Raw genomic sequence first — 18,108 nt, 5'->3', positions numbered from 1 at the left:
ATTTGGGAATGCTTAGGAAAAGCAGCCCTCCTGGAGGAAGTATGTTACCTGGAGTGGGCTTAATAGTTTTCAACTGCATACCATTTGTATTTCCCACTCTCTACTTCATGCTTCAGGTTGAGGATGTGAGTTCCAAACTTCCTAGCTCCCATGTGTGACACTTGTGAAACCCATTTCATAGTGATCCCATATACCTCTGGAACCATAAGGCAAATTAAACACATTTGATATTTGCTTTAGACATTGCGTTTTGTCACAGAAAAAGGCATTAATACACACCCCAAAATTTTACAACTGGATGATTTATTTCATGCAATTGGAGAGAACTTTGAAATCTAGAAGAGTTGCCTTATTGTTTAAATTCATAGGTCTTTTGTCCATATTAGTTTCAATTGGAAACAACATAAGGATGGATGCCATAAAGCATGAATACATTGTTGACACTTGTTAGAATTTTTCCTCCATATAATCTCCTTTAACTGAATGCAATTTGGTTCTTCAAAGATCTTAACAAATCTTTTATTCTAATAGATTTCTTTCAGAATTAGTTCTTTAAGTTTCTCAAAATCTACTGTGATCTGCAAAGGCTTTAACTGGTTGCTCACACACTAACATTTTACTCTTCTATAATGGTACCATGAAGCACAAAACTTTACCATACTGACCACACTCATAGCGTTTCTTTGCAGCATGACTGTTTCTCATGATTTCAAAGGCAACTACATGAAAAGGCTTTACAACTTTGTTTACTCATAGGGTTTCACTGCACTATGTATTCTTGCATGGACATAACTTTATTAAGAAAAGGCTTTATCATATTGATTACATGGGTGAGGTTTCTAGTATCTGTATTTTATATACTTGAGGATGACTGTGGGATGCAAAACTTGAAAAAGTAATTTGCATGTGGGAATGAGCAAAAGAAATTTGTCCTAAGTAGTGCCTTTTTGATACTAGCCTCCATTGAATTATAGGGTGAAACCAAGGTTAAGTTCATAGTCCCTCAGAAAGCTGTAAAATTACCAATAGCTGACCAGCATTCATTACTCAACTTTTGTTCCCATAAATATCAAATTTCCATACCATGGTTTCTGGTCCCCTAACATAATGACAGACCCAAACCACATATTCTCTTTCTTTATCCATATTACCTTTTCCTAATCACAAAAGGACAAATGGATGATTGTTTTGATTGCAAAACCTACATTTTGCATCAGCTGACTTCCTCAATGACATAAACAAATCCCATATCCCTAAACCCTGACTGATGTTAAAAATTTAGTTGTAAAATGGCAAAGATGTTTATGATTTTCAAGGTCAGAAACTCTGTAACTTTCTGGTTCATTTGGTGGGTAGGCATCACAGTTTAGATCCCAAGAACATTATGTGGCCTTAATCAACCAGTAGTACCTGGATGACATTTGTTCATATTCTTAGATTTTCTCTCCATTTTGAAAGTTTTATGATGATGTAGAATATAGATATGTGCAAAGGCCTCACATCTTAACATGTTCAAAAAGTTTCTCCCTGTACAAATTCGTTCATGATGATTATACAAATGTTTAATAGTTTCACAATGTTAAATAGTCTCATAGTCTTTCTTTCCAGTATGAATTCTTTCATGACTTTGGACATGATTGTGAAGAGAAAGGGTTTTTCTCTCAAATTTTATTTTTTTCTTATCAGTTACATTTTATTAACTCTGTAAACCAGCCGTGTCCCTATCCCTCATTCCCTCCCAGTCCCTCATCTACACCATGCCCCTTTCCAAGTCCACTGATGGGGGGACCTCCTCCTCATTCATCTGATCCTTTTATCAGGTATCTTCAGGAAGAAGAGCAAGTTTATATTAGGAAATGACTGTTTTGTGCAAAGGCTTTACACATAGGACACATCCCATAATGTTTCTCTCCAGTGTGAGTTTATGTATTAGGAGACACTGTTATATGTAATGACTTTACCACCTTGGTTGCATTCATAAGGTGTCTCTCCAGTATGAGTTCTCTTACGTTTTCAGAGATTACTGTTACATGCAAAGGCTTTATTTACCACATTGGTTACGTTCATAAAGATTCTCTCCAGTGTGAGTTCTTTTATGTCTTAGGAGAACACTGTTACATGCAAAAGGTTTTACCACATTGGTTACATTCATAAGATTTCTCTCCAGTGTGAGCTCTTTTATGTAGCATAAGACTACTGCTACATGTAAAGGCTTTATCACATTGGTTATATTTGTAAGGTTTCTCTGGAGTGTGAGTTTTTTATGCACCAGGGGACTACTGTTACATGCAAAGGTTTTAGCACAGTGGTTGCAGTCATAAGGTTTCTCTTCAGTGTGAGTTCTTTTATGTACTAGCAGATGACTGTTCCATGCAAAGGGTTTACCACCTTGGTTGCATTCATAAGGTGTCTCTCCAGTATGAGTTCTCTTATCTTTTCAGAGTTTACTGTTACATGCAAAGGCTTTATTTACCACATTGGTTACATTCATAAGGTTAATCTCCAGTGAGAGTTCTCTTATCTTTTAGAATACTGGTCTGTGTAAAGGCTTTGTGACATTCATCACATTCATAAGGTTTCTCTCCAGTATGAGTTTTTTTTATGTCTTAGGAGGACACAGTTACATGCAAAGACTTTAACACACTAGTTACATGCATGAAATTGCTCTCCAGTGTGAGTTCTTTTATGTACCAGGAGACTACTGTTATATGCAAAGGTTTTAGCACATTGGTTACATTCATAAGGTTTCTCTCCAGTGTGAGTTCTTTCATGTGTTAAGAGATTACTTTTACGTAGAAAGGCTTTACCACATTGGTTACATTCATAAGGTTTCTCTCCAGTGTGAGCTCTTTTATGTAGCATGAGACTACTGTTACATGTAAAGGCTTTACCACATTGGTTACATTGGTAAGGTTTCTCTCCAGTGTGAGTTCTGTAATGTACCAGGAGACTATTGTTACGTGCAAAGGTTTTAGCACATTGGTTACATTCATAAGGTTTCTCTCCAGTGTGAGTTCTTTCATGTGTTAAGAGATTACTTTTACGTAGAAAGGCTTTACCACATTGGTTACATTCATAAGGTTTCTCACCAGTGTGAGCTCTTTTATGTAGAATGAGACTACTGTTACATGTAAAGGCTTTACCACATTGGTTACATTGGTAAGGTTTCTCTCCAGTGTGAGTTCTTTTATGTAGCATGAGACTACTGTTACATGCAAAAGTTCTAGCACATTGGTTACATTCATAATGTTTCTCTCCAGTGTGAGTTCTTTCATGTGTTAAGAGATGACTTTTACGAACAAAGGCTTTACCACATTGGTTACATTCATAAGGTTTCTCTCCAGTGTGGGTTCTCCCATGTATTAGGAGAAGACAGCTCTGTGCAAAGGATTTACCACACTGCTTACATTCATAAGGTTTCTCTCCAGTGTGAGTTCTTTGATGTCTCAGGACACTACTGTTATGTGCAAAGGCTTTGCCACATTTGTTACATCCATAAGGTTTCTCACCAGTGTGAGCTCTTTTATGTAGCATGAGACTACTGTTACATGTAAAGGCTTTACCACATTGGTTACATTGGTAAGGTTTCTCTCCAGTGTGAGTTCTATAGTGTACCAGGAGACTATTGTTACGTGCAAAGGTTTCAGCACATTGGTTACATTCATAAGGTTTCTCGGCAGTGTGAGTTCTTTCATGTGTTAAGAGATGACTTTTACGACCAAAGGCTTTACCACATTGGTTACATTCATAAGGTTTCTCTCCAGTGTGAGATCTTCCATGCATTAGGAGATTAAAGTTCTGTGCAAAGGATTTACCACACTGCTTACATTCATAAGGTTTCTCTCCAGTGTGAGTTCTTTGATGTCTCAGGACACTACTGTTATGTGCAAAGGCTTTACCACATTGGTTACATCCATAAGGTTTCTCTCCAGTGTGAGTTCTTTCATGTCTTAGGAGTTCAATATTACATGGAAAGGCTTTACCACACTGGTTACATTCATAAGGTTTCTCTCCAGTGTGAGTTCTTTCGTGTCTTAGGAGATCACTGTTACATGCAAAGGCTTTACCATATTGTGTACATTCATTAGGTTTCTCTCCTATATGTGTCCTTTTATGTTTTAGGAGATGACTGTTATGTGCAAAGGCGTTCCCATATTGGTTACATTCATAGCAATCCTCAACAGTATGGATACTTTCATATGTGTGGGAACCACTGTGAGGTGCAAATATTTCATTATATTGAGTATCTTCAGAGGGTTTGTCTCTGCTATCACTGTTTTCATACCTGCAAAGATAATAGGCACATATGAAAACTTTACCACATTCATTACAATAATGAATATTTTTGTCCATGTCACTTAATTTTACAATTTGGTGTAAAGGTAAAGAGGAATAACATCTGGAGTTTTCATCATTATTTTTATATTCATGGTGTTCGCCATCTCTACGAGTTGTTTTGCATATTTGAAAATAGCCGTAATGGTAAAAATATTTGTAACCTGGCTTACATTTATACAATACTTTCTTCTATAAGATGTTTTACCATAGATTTGTAGAAAACTGCAAGACCTCGGAGCTTTAACACACTGATTGGATTAATAAATTTCCCTACACTGTGCGCCATATTAAATATGCAAAGATAACTGTAACAAACGTAATAATTTATATATTTCCTAAAACTTACATTTTCTGCAGTGTGATTTTGTGAGAATTCCTTATGAAGTTGAATAACCAGTTAATTGATGTTGGTGTATATTGTATGAAAGTGTGTCAGTATACGTGAATGCTGATTGCTGAGTCAGGAGAGAGCTAAGTGCTGATGAGATCATAGTATTTTTAGTTCTGTGGCCCATCACCAGTCCTATATTTTCTACACATTTGTCCTTCCTCATTTATTGGAAATCATAAAGAGCTGACAACTGATAGCATGGCATAGATGGAGGGCAGAACTTCTGAGTGAGAGGGAAGAAGAAAGCGAATGACAGGCAATTCACCAGAAGGACAGTGAGGTTAACAGACAGACTTGAACATGAAGAAGGTAGAGCTGGACATGCATCGGGACACTATACTTGGTTTATATGTACTAGGGGAAAAAAACGGTTCAGTATCTGCCTAGTAAAACTGTCTAAGCTTTAAAATATTAAAAAGCTTTTGTGTCATTATTTGCACTGCTGGCAGCTCTTAATAACCCATATAAAGCATAAAAGGTATCACTTTTTAAACATCTACTCAAAATGGAGACTACTGTATTTTTGAATTGTTCTGGGTGGTTAACTGTTTCATTGAATATATATATATATATATATATATATATATATATATATATATATATATATATTACTGTATCCATTGTGATATATGATATACCTATTAAAAGAATGACATGGTTTCATGATGCATTCACACATTTGAGTTTTGTTCATCAGAGACATGTGCTATAGGGATTATGATTTTGCCGAAACAACATTCTTGAGTCTAAAAAACTGCTCTCCTCACAAAATTTAGCAACATTACTGCAAGTATATGAGTAACACCATTTTACTATGCACTAGTTGATTAGTATAATGTTATGAATATACTTTCATCACCTATTTACTCTGAATACATTTGGCGATATCTAAGTTGTAGGAGACTAAACAAACTGCATTTCTACCTCATAGAGATAATGAGCAAATGATTTAAACATTGACCTTGTGTAAGGTATGATTTCCTTGCATTCTTTATTAGAGGAGAACCTTGCAAACACACATCAAATACCTAACATGGAGGCACATGGTTTAGTAACAACTTAGTCACCATCAATAAATACACTTAAAGGAGTTCATTTACACTGTCTCTTCTCTTTCAAACTTCCAGAACATATTAAAATTTTCTCAGAAACATATTCATTTCAGCTTACACATGAAAATTACCTTGCATGTCTTCTAGAACTTTGACAATGATCTTCCATATTATGACCTTCCCAATTGTAGCCTAAAATACAGTAAGAGAAAATGTATGATGTATTATTGGAAGTAATACAAAATTTAAGTTGTGATCTCTGGTCAATCAATGAACCATTCACCTCTTTCTTCCTCATCTTCAAGAGAAATTCCAGAAGCAGATCAATAATGAATAAATATTTTTTCCCATATTTGTCATTTATCCTTCATTGTTAATTAAATGAAAATAAGCACCAATTTTTTTTTTCTTTTTGTATTATATAGCAATAAAGCTGTGTAATGTGGTATATAATTTTTGTTGATGTTGTTCAATTGTTCAAGTTCAAGGGCTGAACTTTGAGATTGTGCTAATGGTTTAAATGAGGGTAAAGGCATTTAGAAAGACCTGGACTCATTATGAGAGGCACTACTGTAACAAGGGATTGTTCTCAAAAGAAGGCGCTCTCCACTTTTATGATATGAGCATTTTTGTTAATCTTGGGGTTTCTGAACCAACATATCCCACTTGAAAATATTAATGATCAAATACAGTCACAATTATCTCTAAAAAAAAAAAGTAAAGAAAATTCATTGTTCTACCTATAGCAGTGAGGTTCCTGTAGATCTCTAGCATTACATCTTTGTAGAGATTCCTCTGGGAAGGATCCAGCAAAGCCCACTCTTCTCGAGTGAAGTTCACATGGACATCATTGTAGGTCAATGCAGTCTAAAATATCCACACACGTATACAACAGAAAGAATGATACTTAGAACACTGGAAATGTATACTTCGTTTAAAATATTTTCAAAGTATTCTGGTGTTTCTTCTACATATTTTGTGACACACAAGTTTTAATATAATAACTTAACTCTTTTTAGGACGAAACTGAATAGAGAAGTTTACCTCTCTAATTTTTTCATCCTTTAACCAGGATTTAGATTTGCAAGACAAATGTCAAGTAACAGATAGATAGATAGAGAGAATAAACAGATCAACAATTCTGAGTCCACATCTGAGAAATAATATAAACGATTCCTTAATCTAATAACAATGGACAGGCTGGGTGTATTTTCTGATGAGTTTAATTCCAAAACAAAGAAAACAGAGGCTGGTGTATCTCATAGAGCTGAATGCTAGCCTGCTCTATGCAATAAGTTCCAGGACACTCAGGGGTACATAATAAAATCCTGAATAATATTAAAAAATTAATCAAACAAACAAGATAAAAAAAAACCTTAAAGATCTTTCTTTAACTTTCTACAAAGAGTTATACATTCTCTCTAGTTGTGCAGACATGTCTAGAAACATTAAGTGCCTCATTTTAAACAGTAATATTAATACGATCTTGCTAAAATGAAACGTATGTTTGAACAATTACAAAAGGAAAAATGAAAATACTAGTACTGTAAATGTTGATCATAAATAGGCAACATGGCGGATGGAGGTATGGCTCAGTGGTTAAGAAACTGTCTGTTCTTCCAGAGGACCTGGGTTAAATGCCCAGCACCCACATGACAGCTAATAGCTGTCTGTAACAAATATATTCAATAACATACTCGTTCGCAAACCAAATCCAAGAACAACACATCAAAGATACACACAATGAACAAATAGGCTTAATCTCAGGGATACAGGGATTGTTCAACATATAAAAACCCATCAATGTAATCCACCATATAAACAAACTGAAAGACCAAGATTACATGATCATCTCATTAAATGAAATAAAGCCTTTGACAAAATCCAACACTCCTTCATGTTAAAAGACTTGGAGAAATCAGGCATACAAGACATCAGGCACATACTTAACATAATAAAGGCAGTAAAAAGCAAGCTGATAGCCAACATCAAACCATTTGGAGAGAAACTAAAGAAATTCCACTCATATGAAGTACAGGACAAGGATGCCTCCACTCTCCATATTTCTTCAATATACTCCTTAAGTCCTAACTAAATCAATAAGACAACTGAAGGTTATCAAGGAGATACAAATTGGAAAGGAAGTATACAAATTGGAAATTCAAAGTATCACTATTTGCAGATGAATTACTTGTATACCTAGGTGACACAAGAAATTCTACCAGAGAATTCCTACAATTGACAATTTCCACAAAGTGGCTGGGATCACAATTAACTAAAAATTTCATCAGTCCTTTTGTATACAAATGAAAAATGGGCTGAGAATGAAATTTAGGAAACACCCTGAACAGTAGCCACAAACAACATAAAATATTTTGTTGTAACTCTAAACAAGCAAGTGAAATACCTCTATGACTAAAATTTGAAGTCTTTAAAGAAAGAAACTGAAGAAAATCTCAGAAGATGGAAAGATCTCCCAAACTCATGGATATATAGGGTTAACATAGTAAAACAGCATTCTTTTTTAAAATTTTTTATTAATTACACTTTATTCACTTTGAATTCCCCCCACTTCTTCCTCCCCATGAAACACTCCCTTAATCCCCTTCTCTAAAACAGCATTCTTAAAAAATGGATTCTATGAGTTCAATCCATTTCCCAACAACATTGCAACATAATTCTTTACAGACCATGAAAAAGCAAACATTAACTTCAAATGGAGAAATAAAATACCCTTGATAGCAGACCAATCCTGCACAATTGGAGTAAGGACACAGAAATAAATCCACACTCCTACTGGAACTTTACTTTCAACAAAGAAGCCAAAATCATACAATGGAAAAAAGACAGCATCTTCAACAAATGGTGGTAGTGTAACTAGATGTCTATATGTAGAAAAATGAAAATAAAGCCTTTGTTTCATCCTGAAGAAAATCCAGTCTAAGGGGATCTAAGACCTTCACCAGAGACTCTAAATCATTTAGAAGACAAGGTGGAGAAAAGTCTGGAATGTATTAACACAGGAGAACAGCAGCAGCACAGGCTCTGAGATCAACAATTAATAAATGGCATCTCAAGAAACTGAAAAGCTTCTATAAGTCAAAGGATACTATCAATAGAACAAAACATCAGTCAACAGATTGGAGAAATATCTGCATCAACCATACATCAGACAAAAATGTAATATCCAAAATATACAAAGAAATTAAGAAATTAAACACCAACTAATCAAATAAACCAATTTAAAAATGGGGTTCAGAGCTAAACTGAGAAGTCACAACTGAGGAATCTCATATGGCCAAGAAACACTTAAGGAAATGATCAAAGTCCTTAGCCATCAGACAAATGGAAATCAAAACGACTCTAAGATTACATCTTACACCACTCAAATGACTAAGATGAAAAACTCAAGTGACAACACATGCTGGTGAGGATGTGGAGAAAAGGGAACTTTCCTCCAGGGCTGATGGGAGTGCAAACTTGTACAACTTCTCTGGTAATTAAACTGGTGCATTTTCAGAAAATTGGGAATAATTCTACCTTATTACCCAGCTATGCCACTCCAGGGAATACATCCAAAAGATGTTCCATTATAGAATAAGGACAATTGTGCTACTATGTTCATAGCTGTTTTATTCATAACAGCCAGAACTGAGAAATGGATAAAGAACTTCTAGTACACTTACACAATGGAATACTCCTCAGTTATTAAAAATGAGAAATCATGGAACTTGTAGGCAAATGGACTGAACTATAAAAGATCATCCTGAGAGAGGTAACCAGACACAGAAAGAAACACATTGCTTATAATCATACTACAATCCACACACCCAGAGAAGCTAAGTAACAAGAAGGTCCATGTGAGGTTGCCAGAATGTCACTCAGAATAGAAAACAGAACAAACAGCACAAATGGATAAAGAGAGGGAACTGGGCAGAAGTTGGAATGGGGTGGGAAACAAATGTGGGTATCAAATGTGGGGAGAATTGTAGTAGGAGGTGAGAGGGCTCAGAACAAGAAGGGAAACTGAAGGCATTTCTCTTTGGAGTCATTTGACAGGGAAGGTTCCTGATAGCATGTGGGTGTGATCCTAGCTGAGACTCCTAACGAATGAACAGGGGAAAAGAGACATGGAAAATGAAATGACTACCCCCTAGCCAGACAGGACTATTGGAGAGAGGGAACAACAACTGAACCATAAAACTCATGATCCAAAAATTACCCTGCCTACAAGAAGTTTAGGGATAATGAGGGAACAAAGACTGAGGGAATGTCCAACCAATAATTGGGCCAGCTTGAGACCCACCTTAAACTAGTCAGCCAGCCAATGAAATTGTAAATGTTGTTTTGCTGTGCATATAGAAAAGCCTAAATATGCCCATTTTCTCAGAGGCTCCACCTAGTAGCCAATGGAGACAGAATCTAGAACTTGCAAATAAGCATTGGGTGGATCTCTGGGGGTCTTATGATAGTACTGGGGGAAAGATGGAAGAATCTGGAGGGTATAGGAAGCAACAAGAAGACCAACAGAGACAAGTAACCCAGACCCAGGAGGGCTTACGGAAAATGAGATATCAAATAAGGAACATATGTTCTGAACCTAGGCCTATTGAACTTATCTGTGTACTAAGGACAGTTTGGTCCATATGCGTTAAATGGTAAGTGAAAAGGACTGTTTCTTTTATGAACTCTACTGCCTGCTTTTAAATCCTCATCCCCTGTCAGGCGTGCCTTGTCTGTCTTTAGTGGATGAGGATATGTTCAGTCCTGATGTGACTTGATGTGCTGTAATGGGGTGATGCAGGGAGAGTAGGGCTCCATTTTTCTGGGAGGGGACAAAGAAGGGTAGGGGTGGACTGAGAACAGAGGAAGGAGGGATCGCCCTTTAGATGTAAAGTCAAAAAACAAACTAATCTCTTTAAAAATTTAATACACTCAGAGAAAGAGAGAGACAGTGGGCTTGAGAGGAGATAGGGAGGGGGCTGTATATGGGATAGGAAATAAATGTAATAAATAAAAATAAAAAAAGAATAATATTAATACATTCTCTGAAATATCAAGAGGCAAAACTGGCAACATGACCTTGACCATCAAATTAAAATGGTCAAAATAAACACCCCAAACTGTTATCAAATCTTCATATATCTGTCATAGCCTAAGAACTCAGTCATATTACACATATACAACATGCTTTTTTGAAATAAATCTCATTGTTGTGGAATTATATAGCCCCTCTAGAAAATTCTCTTACAAGGCAAAACTTCAGCATGATGTGCCCTGTAGTAACAAATGAGAACATAAAGAAGCATATGACTTCAAACAATACATACATACATTCTATTAAGCATTTTAATATTAACATTGGTAAAATATGTTGACAAAACAGAACACATTGGGGGTACATCTTCCATCCTTTGACTTGTATTCAGAAAGCTGACACATGAGAATCAAGAATTTAAACGTAGCCTTGACTAATTAGTAATATCCAAGTCAGGTATGAAACAAACATCACCACCTAAGAAATCAGTCCCCAATTTTTAACTCTACCTTACTAAATTTTTTAGATCATGAGCAGAATAAGAAAGATCTGAGGACAAATTACCACACAAATGACCTCCAGCTTAATTTTTCACGGAGCATATTTTCCACTGAAATCCTATAACCTCCACTTCCTCTGTATGCACTACACTCAACATTGTGCACTTCCAAGTACTACAGGAAGAGCCAATTAAGGTCTGGACTTTTGCCATCTCAAGTCCTGATATTTTCCACATTCCTCAAAAAAGAGAACATCTTCAGGTCTGTCCAGGAGCAAGGTCACTTTTGGCATAACTTTTTTCTCCTAACCTGCTAACTGTGCTGCTGTGATTGAAACCCCTAACCCCAAATATCTCAGGTTATGAATGAGTTTACTTGTTTGGTCTTTTCAGATCAGAATCCATCATTTTGGAATCCTAGGATAGAATCTCAAGTTTCAAGAAAACTTAGGCAAAAACCATGGCAAATATTGTTTCCTGCCTTGCTCTCTTGTTTCTACATCATCTCAGGCTCACCTAACATTTTTATCCAGCCCAGGGCCAACATGCTTAAGGATAATTCCACTCTCAATGGAAGAACCATCTATAGAAATCATCAGTCAACACAATCTCTCACTTACATAGAAACCAGCCATTTTCTCATTACTTCATTTATTTTTTTTCCCTTTATATCCTGCTTGCAGCTCTGTATCTCCTCTTTTCTGGTATCATCCTCCCCACCTCTACCCCTTCTTCTCCTCCCTTTCTTCTCAGAGAAGGGGAGCCTCCCCATATCAACTCTCCTCAACACATCAAGTTACATACAAACTAAGTGCATCTTCTTCCAGTGAGGACAGACAAGGCAGCCCAGATAGAGAAAAGTTATTCATAAACAGGCAACTGTGTCCATGTGACAGACAGCCCCCATTTCAAATGTTAGGTGACCTACATGAAGACAAAGCTGCCCATCAGCTAGATATGTGTAGTGTGCCTAGGTCAGCACCTGCTCGCTCTTTGGATGCTGGCAACCAGCCATTCTATGATGGCATGGTACCAACTGAATTTACCATGTGAAAAAATAACTCAGAATTCTCAGCAGTTTTATAAAGAAGTATTACACATAGAGACAAATATGACTTCGGTACTTACTTTACAACACAACAATGAAAATTGTGCACATTTTTTTGTGAAAGAATACAGCAAAAATGCCAATAACAGAAGCCCAAAAATAAAGTCAAGATTTCATCAAGGACACTCAACCAAGAAAAACTTGAAGTAGACCAATGTTACCTCTGATTGTATACATATAGAAATTAGATAAACAGAAATGTAATACCTCCCACAAAATAATGCAAATTGACCCCTACACTATTCATATTACTTTCTAGATACAACTGATCTTTTTTTTAAGTCCCCATGCTCTAGTACTCTCTTTGTAAATGGAGATCACCAGAAAAGTGCGCTATGGAGCTGTAGATCATTCCCCCTAGCAATTTCAGGCAAACCCAGTCCTTCTGATTCCCATAAAGGAAATAATGTTAAATAGTAATTTTATGTCTCGTTCTTGCCATATGTATTCCAGCACAAGATGTGAAATCTGTCTTATGTAACTGCATAACACCATATATAGTTGAGACACCTCTGCAGCTCAGAAACGCCTTTTAACCCTAGAAGTGAGTTCCTTAAGCCACAACACTGTGGCTGCTGTTATTGGAATGGTAAAAGGATGCTAATCAAATACTTCTGAAGTTTCATCCACATTCCTTCCTCAACATCATTTTTGTAACCTATTTGTAAAATTGAAATATTTTTCACAAAAAAAAATTCATTAGGAAACAATGTTTAAAACTTCCAGAAATCTGACCTTCAGTTTTTCCAAACTGTCTTCCTACTGCACACACAATAGACAGCTCATTATATGTCTCAAATGAGTAATGTTTAAAACTCTGCTGTGTACAGACTTTAACTTAAGAATTTAGGAATTTTAACCAAGAGAAAGGCAAAGTCATGGATCTGGGGAGCAATAGACTGGGATCAATGTGACCTGAGCCAACAAAGCTTGTCTCAGAAATATTTTTTCCAAAATGCTGAAAATGCAGCCATTATAGAATTAATATCCACACCAGGAAGAAAGAATGCCACACACAACTAAATGGTTAATTAAAAAAGTTCTCTTTAATAGTAGCATGTGTCCAGTGCTAGTTAATGGTATATGAGAAGTCAGCCTAAAGCTAATTTTGTACTCCATACATGCAGTCTTCCTTAAGTCTCTTTTAGGATCCAGGTTATATATTAAACAGTTTCAATATGGGCTAGAGAGTTCAAGTCTAGCCACTGAGTCAACTGGATGATTTACACAGCAAAAATATTCTTAGAATGATTTCTGTAATCCACTCCCCTAGGTCATTATTCAGTGACATGGTATAAGTAAGAGGTCTCAGGGGTTTATAATACTAGGAAAAGTAAAAGGTAGAAAATGCAAAAGCTAGGGTGGCAAGGTTTTCCATGAGCTATATCTTATACCAAGTAAGCTTCTTAAGAAGAATAGCACCTTGTACACTACTTCCTGGGGAGAAATGGAAGGAAACAGGAGACATCTATGAATTGATCAGACAGTCTCATAAAGTGGGATAAAATCATGAGGAATTATAATTAAACAAAACTGCACAAGGAAGGGGGAACACAGGATCTCAAGAACATTATTTACCAAAACCACAGTGACTTTGGAACTGATGTGTTAGAAAGAGTGGGGTTCTGAGAATCTGAAGGAAACCCTCCTCACATGTCCCAACCCTGCAGCTCACCCTATTGCTGGTTTTAGAAAAGGAACACTGCTTTATTTTAATTACCTCAGAATTTTGGGGAAATCTCCCAAAGTGCAGGCCACAGGTTCTATTAGCTCTGCCAAGCATATTTGAGAAGTGTGAGAAGAAGTTAGGTGATTCTACATACATGAGGCTCTTGGGGAAAGCTTTGTTTGATCAGAGAAACCCTCAACACAATAGTGTTTTTCCTGTTCAATTGGTTTTCACCAGATGTCTTCCCCATGTGACAGAGCTATGCTTTTCTCAAGAAGAAAACTGCAACTTTATAACACACCAGTCTTTAATGTTGGCTGTGAGTCTATAATGGCAATTAAGCAGCTTGTTATATGCCTCTTCTTTGGCATGGAGATGGGCCAATAGTTGGTATGCATAAGGGCTGTCTCCTTGGTTATGGTTGGAGACAAATTTGTTGACTATCATCTTGAGCAAACATGTGTTTCCTAGCATCCTAATCTCTAACAGGCCTGCATGGCATGCTACTTATCTACTTAGCCCTTAGCTAAATTCTACTTGGTGTGACTTCCTGTCATCTAAGTATTGGTAAATCCCTTACATCAACAATTCTACTTGTTTACATCACAGCTGTGTAAGGAAGTGCTACTCAACACATGTTATTTACAACCTCAACAAAATTAACTCCAAATGAATCTTATATCTAAATGTTAAATGCCAAGGTCAGAACTTGGAAAAGGTACTAGAAACTAGGCTTCTCTGAGTTTGCATCCTACCAAGGACATGTCTATTTTCAAACCTGTCCTGCAAACACTTTGTGAACATGCAGCCCCATAGTGTGTAAGGAGGCAGCCTCCAGAGCCCCAACCCTCTCCAAGTAAAATACTAACTTCACCTGAGCTTGCAGCTCTACTTCCCACCCTACCCCTTGAAACATTTTCCTAATTTTCAGTTAACTCAGAAAAATTGCTGTTACCTTAACCAAGGTGGCTAAACTGTAAAATTATGTCATTTACAAAGCTCTGCCTTATTATGGATAGAACTCACACAACTTTGTTTCTTTATCATCTTGAGTTCAGGACCAAATGTCAAGGGACATAAATTAAGGACCTTGGATTCCAGACCAAATGTCTTGGAAAACAGTTAAAGGTCTTGAGCCCAGTGGCCTGTATCAGCACAGCCTCCAACAGAAATTCCCTTGCTAAACCCACAATGTTAAAATTTGATTGGATAACCCCAGCACTCACCAAGGGGCCCTGCTTTTGTGGATTTAATCCTTTAAATACACAATAAAGCACCATTCAGATCCTGAACTGACCCTGAGCTCAGAAAATAAAGCTTTCATTTTAACCTTCTGCTCCAGAAATGACTTTTCTCTGCTCCCAACCCGAAGCCAATGTAGTCAAGACATTTAGATGCCCCACTGTGTTCAGGGCTAGGAAAAGGGACCTCTCAGGTAGGTGATTCTGCCTGCTGGTTCCCACTCTGCCTCAGGAAGGACCCTACAGGACAGCTCCTACTGTTCAGCCTCCTGCTCCACCAGGTTGGGGGCAGCAGACACAATCTCACCATGTTGCGACTTTGGAACTTGTCTGAAATGCCTTCATAGTACACAGCAGCGGCACACCAATCGTTCAACCCCATTCATCTAAGCTACAGAGGGAACATGCAGCATGGGGCCAGGAAGAACCAGCCTCTTCCTCTAACTGGAGGGATGGAAGATCCTAATTGGCCAGTGAGTCTTGAGTGACATGAACACCTCCCTTAGGGTTACACTTTACTGAAAGGACAAAGGTTAGTGATTCTTGGCCCAGGCTTCAGTTTCAGAACCAAACCTTCTACAGATCTGCAGCGATTTGCATTTCATCATCAATTGTGCCTGTCTCCCCTAGCCTACCCTCTGACTTCCAGAACTCAGGACATAATTTCCCTCTTCCTACGAGAATCACGGTGGATATTGCACAACCATTATTCAACCTGTACCAGAGTAAACAATCTGTGCTACAGGTAGAATGGTGCCAAGAGTATTAAAAATTAAAAAGAGATTTTAGAAAATGCAAGATTTTTGCTCGGTGACTTCACACTGGGGTCAGGTAAACTGCAGCCGCTTTTCTCCTGGAAGATAAGAGACAACCCAGGGGGGGAAAGCAGGAAAAACATGACACTTTGGAGTACTATCAGCAGGTAAATCAGCTTCCTCAATGGGAAGATGAAGAAAACAGAAAGCTGTGCTAGTAAAGGCTCTCTGCACGAAAAGAAATGACAGAATAAATTTCTCTGGATGTATATAGCTAACACAGACATTCATATATATATATATTTTCAGCTGGGCTTCTCCTGCTTGGACTAGATGTGTAGACCAGGCTGACCTTGAACTCACAGAGACTGACCTGCTTCTTCCTGCCAGGGGACTGGGATTCAAGGCCTGTGCCATCAAATCCATGCCAGATTTTCTGTTTTAATTTTATTTTTTGTTTTGTATTTCTCAAGACCAGGTTTCATTGTGTAGGCCTGTCTGTGCTGGGCTCTCCTTGTCAACCAGGCCGAACTCACAGAGAACAGCCTGTGTCTGCATTTCGTGTGCCTGGATTAAAGGCTTATGCAAGCATGACTAGCAAGACCTTAGACTTTTAAGGATTTGTTTAAGGGAGGGTTTCTTATGTAACTAAATTTTTATAAGATTTTTGAGTGGGTGGATGAGGGGACCTCTGATTATTATTATCTGTGCATGCATAGATGTGTGTCTGTGCATGCACAGACATTAAATCAGACACTGCTGCCATCCTCACAGTTCTTAGATCGGAGCTTTTATTCTTATGCTTAAGAAATTTTATTTATTTTTTTTTTTGAAAAACATCTCCCCAGGCAGTGAGTTCTGTGCTGAGCACCACTTGCACTGTGGGTCTGATCCTCCGAGGGCAAGGAATCATATAAAATAAGAGAGAGTTAGTATCACCTGGAGAGGACAGGAGTTCCACAAGGACCAATTATATCTGGGAACAGGGGTCTTTTATGAGACTGTATCTCCAACCAAGGACCATGTATAGATATGACCTAGAATCCCTGCTCAGATGGAGCCCATGGTAGCTTGGTATCCAAGTGGGCACTCTAGTAAGGGGAACAGGGACTATTTCTGACATGAACTCAATGGCTGGCTCTTTGTCCTCCCCCCTCTGAGGGAGGAGCAGCCTTGCTAGGCCACAAAAGCGGACACTGCAGGCAGTCCTGAAGATACCTGATAAGCTAAGGTCAGATAGAAGGGGAGGAAGACCTCCCCTATCAGTGGACTTGGAAAAAGGTAGGGAGGGAGGGTGGGATTGGGAGGTAATAAGGGAGCAGGCTACAGCTGGGATACAAAGTTAATAAACTGTAACTTATATTTAAAAATATATATATAAAATAAGAAACAGAGAACAGATCTCAACAGAGAATTCTCAACAGGAGAATCTCAAATGGCTGAGAAACACTGTTCAGGTTCAGCATCCTTATCCTTTAAGGAAATGCAAATGGAAACTACTTTGAGCTTTAATTTTACACATGTCAGAATGGTGACGTTTAACAGGACAAGCGACAGCTCACTCATACTGACAAAGGTGTTGGGGAAGGGAAACACTCCTTCATTGTTGGATGGAGGTCAAACAAATACAGCCAACATTGTATTTTCTCAGACAACTGAGTTGTTGTCCCAGGAGGTCATTTGGAAATGCCCAAAAGCCAAGGCTAATATTAGGACAGAGCATTGATTTCTCAAAAATAACACCAGGACCACACTGTGGAGGAAAGCTTACACACAGTGCACTGAAGGTGGAGAGGTGGACCAGGTGCAGGCTGAAAGACTTCACCCCTATATTCTAGTCTCTTTAGGGTGAGACTACTGTACAGGCTACTGAAAGAGAAACGTGGACAGAAACCCAGAATAAAAACCACTCCACCTAAAATCTGTACTGCTTGCAAGATGTAAAGTTGGCGTGGTGGCACCAAACATGCTTGAGTGGTGAGTTAATGTTTGGTTTAACTTGCACCCTAAGCCATGG

At 37.7% G+C, this 18,108-nt stretch overlaps 1 protein-coding gene across 6 annotated transcripts in view; it reads right to left on the bottom strand.

Annotated features, from left to right (window-relative positions):
- Positions 1-283: 283 nt before the first annotated feature.
- The window catches only part of LOC132651219 (zinc finger protein 431-like), a 43,570-nt gene continuing 25,745 nt past the window's right edge, over positions 284-18,108 (bottom strand). For all 6 annotated transcript variants that reach the window (XM_060376467.1, XM_060376468.1, XM_060376466.1 and 3 more), the window contains exons 3-5: positions 6,522-6,648; positions 5,913-5,973; positions 284-4,285 (exon numbers count right to left, since the gene is read on the bottom strand). In XM_060376467.1, coding sequence (XP_060232450.1) covers positions 2,644-4,285; positions 5,913-5,973; positions 6,522-6,648 — 1,830 coding nt within the window. In that variant the 3' untranslated portion in view covers positions 284-2,643. The remainder of the gene's footprint in view (positions 4,286-5,912; positions 5,974-6,521; positions 6,649-18,108) is intronic.

The sequence above is a fragment of the Meriones unguiculatus genome (genome assembly GCF_030254825.1).
Source record: "Meriones unguiculatus strain TT.TT164.6M chromosome 13 unlocalized genomic scaffold, Bangor_MerUng_6.1 Chr13_unordered_Scaffold_41, whole genome shotgun sequence".
Lineage (NCBI taxonomy): Eukaryota > Metazoa > Chordata > Mammalia > Rodentia > Muridae > Meriones > Meriones unguiculatus.
The sequence above is the reverse complement of the archived record's forward strand: the minus strand, read 5'-3'. Positions and strand labels throughout refer to the sequence as shown.